At 33.1% G+C, this 5,724-nt stretch overlaps 2 protein-coding genes across 2 annotated transcripts in view; one reads left to right on the plus strand and one right to left on the minus strand.

Annotated features, from left to right (window-relative positions):
* The window catches only part of LOC108690597 (follistatin-related protein 5-like), a 10,227-nt gene extending 8,612 nt beyond the window's left edge, over positions 1 to 1,615 (minus strand). The window contains exons 1-2 of the mRNA XM_018197968.1: positions 1,514 to 1,615; positions 41 to 170 (exon numbers count right to left, since the gene is read on the minus strand). Of these exons, the coding sequence (XP_018053457.1) occupies positions 41 to 170; positions 1,514 to 1,615 (232 nt within the window). The remainder of the gene's footprint in view (positions 1 to 40; positions 171 to 1,513) is intronic.
* A 1,942-nt stretch (positions 1,616 to 3,557) lies between these two features.
* LOC108690601 (hemolymph lipopolysaccharide-binding protein-like) lies at positions 3,558 to 5,371 on the plus strand. Its single transcript, XM_018197973.1, has 3 exons — positions 3,558 to 3,584; positions 4,243 to 4,780; positions 4,985 to 5,371. The coding sequence occupies exons 2-3, from the start codon at positions 4,301 to 4,303 to the stop codon at positions 5,279 to 5,281; spliced, it is 777 nt and encodes a 258-aa protein (XP_018053462.1). The 5' UTR covers positions 3,558 to 3,584; positions 4,243 to 4,300; the 3' UTR covers positions 5,282 to 5,371.
* The last annotated feature ends 353 nt before the right edge of the window (positions 5,372 to 5,724 follow it).

The following is a 5,724-nucleotide window of genomic DNA, read 5'->3' on the forward strand; positions in this document are numbered from 1 at the left end:
ATATATATATATGTAGACAGGGGATTTAACGGTTACGCACTCTTGTGGATGTGCCGGTTCTCCGAGTCTGCGGATTCGTCGTCCGTCGAGGTTGGAGTGGTGGATGGAGGACTTTCGGTGCCCGGCGATACGCCATTGTTGTCCACCGTAAAATAATGACGTCTCGAGCGCTGAAAATGATGAATATATCATATATCAAAGATATTACGTCAAGATGTCATTCAACGAGATAACTTTTTTAATGACATAATCTCATTACAACTGGCAGTTGAGGAATCTCAAGTCGATTATCTTTAGCAAGTTGCATCGCATTCTTTATGGTCTTTGAAGACTTCAAAATATTTAAAGCATCTCTTGAATTATTTCGTTGTCAACGATTTGAATCACTTCAAGTTCCCGTAAGTCGAGTCTGAGTCGAGTGCGAGGAAATAAAGGATGGTTACACGGACTCAGTGGTTTCCGGATCGAGTCACAGTCTCTGTCGAGTACACCGACGGTCGATCTCACTCAGGTAAATACGGCGCAATGTCAATGTACACAGATAAATGTCCATAGATACCAGGAACAGGGGAGCGGATTATAGCCACTATCGGATGATGAGAGTTACGCGAGAAGTCTGTACTTTGGAGCGGAGCCAAAGAGATCTACTGTAAGGAGAGTACTCATCTAACGGTCATCAGCTTTCAGATGAAGGCTTATACGAGTAATAATGTTCATGAACAAGAGAAAGAAAGATAATACGACGAAAGGATACGAGCGAAGACGTGAAGGATTTGTATAATCGGGCGATAAGTTGTATCGCGACTTGAAATTGAAACGAGCGCTGAAAAGCTTTTCAGAGGAAACCTAATTTCAACCATTAATCTTCCGTCCAATTTCGTTTATATGAATTTATTTCAGTTTAAACATAAGTAATGTTTAAACATAGCATTAATTATTCCTTCTTAGTTAAGATTTACTTTGTTCATTCATACTCTTTGGTTAAAGAGAGGATTATTAAAAATCGATTATAAGGATGCAGTAAGGCAAGAAAATTAATTAAAACTAATTGAAGCAATTATGTTCAATTTAAATTTGAAGATGTGGATGCGAAAAAGTTTTGTTAATTTCGATTACTGAATTGCTTTCTGATCTAAAAATCGTTCAAATCTTCAATCTTTTTATCAAGATTTAATTTAAGATAATTTTAATTTTAAAAAAATCTGCTATAAATGAATAAAAATACATATCCGAAACATAACATCTTATAACCTATCTTATAACCTTGCAAGTACATATAGTGTGTATTAGTAATTCAAGATTGAATTATTTCAGCAATGCTTATAAAGCAATGAAGATCCAGCTTCAACTGTAGTAGGCATTTTTTTTTAGTATTGATTGTGTTTCTTATAACCTTATTTTAGATAAATCATATATAATTTCATTTAATAAATGTAAACAATAAAACAGCAAAATATTGCGGTTTAATGAAAGTACATAATATTTAATGTTGACAAATGTATACACAGCTTACCTTGTAACGAAGTATATCAGAACCTAGTGCAGGGACAATATAAGTTGAGACGATTGAAAGTAACAGGAGATAGAAGGTTACGAGGCAGGGCTTTAGTCGCATCTGAAAAATATATCAAAAATTACATCAGATCGGTATCAGGTTTACTCTTTTATATCATTTGCTTTATTGTTATTTTGTTTCTTAGAAGAATATCCTACGAATGTAGATAATAAAGATACATATAATTGAATATGACATGGATTATTCAGCTGTCGACAGAATTCTTTTTCGACAGAGTTAGAGATAAAATTCACTACTTTGATTAATTTGAACAAGGAAGATAAAAATATATTTATTATAAATAAAAATATTTTTATTTTAGCTCGTTGTATGCAGACATGATCATTAATTCCACGTATCTATTAAATGATTATGTATAGTTATTATATAAATTAAATTTTATTTAAATTAATACTAGATTAAATAAGATTTCTTTTTTATTTTTAGACGTGACAATCTCTATTAATAGCAGTAGACATTTTTGTATTATAATAAAAAATTACCTTTTGTTTTTAGCGTTCAAAATTTCTATATAAGTACATAATAACAAAAATATATATTTTCTTGGAATCTAACAAATTTGAATTTTAAATTAATATATTTAAATAATTATAAGAAATCAAAAGAAAAATATAGAATATCGTATCATTTGGGTACAAAATGTATAAAATATTTTCGTTTCTCTATAGATAAAGGCAAATTTTATATTGTGCCACAGTGGCACATTGTTCCCCTGTCCGGAATACAATCCCGTTTAATACCGCGAGGAAGTTATACTTTTTCCAATTATCTAACCGTTCGTAATTTATATTCTTCTAATCCATTGAGACTACCAACTCTTCCGATATATATGTATGCTACGAAAAGAAAAGGGAGAGGGAAAAGAAATCACTGCGATTTTGTATGCCTGGAAATTTACAGTGCTATATTCCGGAGACGTTTACACGGTAGAGGTTGGCCCATCTTAAATCTTCCGATTAACTTCGAGTGCTTGGCTGGTCTATATTTTATATACATGGCACTCGGAAATTTACCGTTAAAAATGGCACTTGTATACGAATTATATATCGTCTGCAAGCGCATACGATTTTCTGAGATGTGAAAACACAGTCACCGCGATACAAAACGTGGTGAGCATACATTGAATATGAAACATCATTGTAATTTGACAGATATTTTTTTATTATCGTAAAATAATGAATTATTCTTAAAAATGACTCATCCTTAAATTATTCACAAAAACTTTAGTATTAATGAAAATTGTTGCATATTAATATGTCATTTTAACAGATATATTGGATTAGTTTTATATGATCGTATATTAAGCACTAAATAAATTCTAATATATAATATTTTTTGAAATAAGAGACAAGATGAAAAAAATGTTTTATCATTCGCTTGAACAGAACAGTGGTTTTTTTAATATGTAAAATACATGATAGTTTCAAATAATCATGCAAATATATATGCATACACACTCATATATATATATATGTGTGTGTGTGTGTGTGTGTGTGTGTGTGTGTGTGTGTGTGTGTGTGTGTGTGTATATATATAAATCTTAAAATATATTTTTAACTATTTAAAATATTGCCCTTCTTCGTTTACCGAAAAGATACGAGTTAAAAGAGAAAGAAATAAACTAAATAAACTAAAATTTTGTTTAATAGTCAATTTGGTTTTATTTTAAATGACTTTCTCAAATCATTCCGTGACAATAATTAATTCATTTTCTTATTTAGAATATGCTAAGGAATATTTTTTAACTGAAAGAACGTAGAATCTTCTCAACTTTCCAAATTAGCTTAGTCTTATAAACAGATGTGAAGCAGAAGGTCATCATTTGCGCGCCACTGCTGTCGGGTCCTTGAACGATTGCTGATGATAGAACACTGCAGTCTTTTGGGAGGGTCGTTTAGCCTGTCTTGGTCTTGGTATGAGAAGTTGGTTAGAAGCGTAGGGGCGTGCTGACAATACAAGGAAGCCTCAGTTTTTCTTTGATCTTGGTTTGGTACGCATATGTTTCTTGGTACAGTTTACAAGAACGAATATTAGCCAGAAAAATTTGTGATTTGAAGTGAATTTTTCATTTTCTCTCGAATTTTATTTTAAGATTTTTATGAATATTGTGTGTGTGTGTGTGTCTGTGTGTGTGTGTGTGTGTGTGTGTGTGTGTGTGTGTGTGTGTATATATATATATATAATTTTTTTATTACAAGATATTAACATTCATGTACATATATATAATTTTTTATATAATAATTCTTCAAAATTTATCATACAATTTATCCTGCAATTAAAATTAATTTATGCTGCAATTAAATTTATTTATCATATGTCATAAGATTCATATTATCGAGGTATTTAATTTCTCTCGTATCGTATTTTTATTATTACCAAACAATTTATGACATTTTTTCTTTGTTATATCAAGAACAAATCTCTATTTTTTTTCAATAGATTGCTTGAAGAAATATTTATAATATAGATATATGAATTAATTTTGAAACTGTGATTTGGAACTATATACTTTCCTTCGAAGTTCGAAGTAATTCGTACATACATAGTATATTTCTCATTAATTATAAATCCCTATCATTATTAATTACAAATAGTTTCCAATCTTCTCATCTTTTTAAAAGAGAATCTCTATTTTGTCTGCAAACTTGACGATTGTTCGGTCGCAGATCTCAGCGGAGTACTTTGCAAAGCTAATCTTCGAAGAGCAACGAATTCACGGGAAGAATGATGGTGTACTTCTTATTCGTCGGTTGCATTATGTTGCTGCTTGGTGTTCTCGAGGAGCCGTTTGTCTCGGCTGCAACAATGAGAGGATACGACTTCCCACAGACAACCTCCGCCGTCGCCACGAATCTGAACGGGGGCGCACAGGACGCGGCCGCGAGCATCAATAATCCGGAATCCGCCTGCCCGTGCTTGACATCGGTCAATAGCTCGACGATCCCCGGACAATCGGACTGGATGACGCAACAGAGCCGGCAACGTCTCGAGCAATTCTACACTCAAAATGTGATGTTGCATGGCATGATGTGTTCGTGCAACGTGGCCATGCACGGTGCTCCAATGAGAGATGATTATCATTACGCAGTAGGTATCGGCGCACATAAGTTGCACACAAGAGCCGCCACGTGGAACGATGCGAGGAAGTTCTGTAATGAGGAGGGTGGTCACCTCGCCATCATCAATTCTATTGCTGAGGAGCATGTGAGTTGCTAATCCAATTATATACTTAAGTTTAACATTGATTATGTAATACACAATAAATGATTCGTATGATTTTGATTTTCTTTAATCAAATATATTTGTGAGATAATCGAAAAATATGAATAATGTCCGATTATAAGGACACGTAACCATATCATCGAAAATTAATGTTACATGCTATGCAATCTGTTGATCTTTTTTCAGATACTACTGGACATATTTAATCGCTCTGGACCAATCAAGGGCGCAGCTTATCCCGACGAGGCTTTTTTAGGTATACACGATCTTTATGCAGAAGGAGAATGGGTTACGGTGTTGGGTGATTCGTTGGCAAAAACCGGTTATACCAGGTGGAGTGATAAGTGGGACGGACAACCTGACAATGGAGGCGGCAAACAGCACTGTGGTGCCCTAATGAAAGAGGGTGGCATGGATGACGTCGCGTGCGATGTCCCATTTTCATTCTTCTGTGAACTTCCGCTGATGCGAGTTTTACAATAAGAAAAAATAGGAAAAAAAATATCGGCTTAGTACACCTTTAAAGATTAAGCTCTGCATAAGGTTTATGCCCTCCTTGTGTATCTTGGCGCTTTCATGATGGCATACTATGAACATCCACGTCTTTTTTTATAATATACACACAAATATACTCATACACATATACACACTGGGTGTGTTTCAAAATCATCGGATTTCCTTTTAAGAGCGGATTCTAGTCACTTTTACCACTTGTCATGCTTAAGCGCGTGAAATGTCTTTATGATTCAATACGACTTTAATCTCTATTAATTTAAAAACTATTGTAACCTTTATATTTTCATAAATAACAATAAGATTTTTGTTTTATAGTATTTCAAAGAATTCCTATGAAAAGAAATCCGATGGTTTTAAGACACCTTGTATATTTTCTATATATATCTAAAATATATATATCTATATATATA

Source organism: Atta colombica, unplaced genomic scaffold (assembly GCF_001594045.1).
Source record: "Atta colombica isolate Treedump-2 unplaced genomic scaffold, Acol1.0 scaffold331, whole genome shotgun sequence".
Lineage (NCBI taxonomy): Eukaryota > Metazoa > Arthropoda > Insecta > Hymenoptera > Formicidae > Atta > Atta colombica.

Excerpts from the sequence above, each read along its gene's own strand:
- LOC108690601 (XM_018197973.1), top strand. The coding sequence starts at position 4,301 with ATGATGGTGTACTTCTTATTCGTCGGTTGCATTATGTTGCTGCTTGGT. Across the intron at positions 4,781-4,984 it reads ATTCTATTGCTGAGGAGCAT|ATACTACTGGACATATTTAA; the intron begins GTGAGTTGCTAA and ends ATCTTTTTTCAG.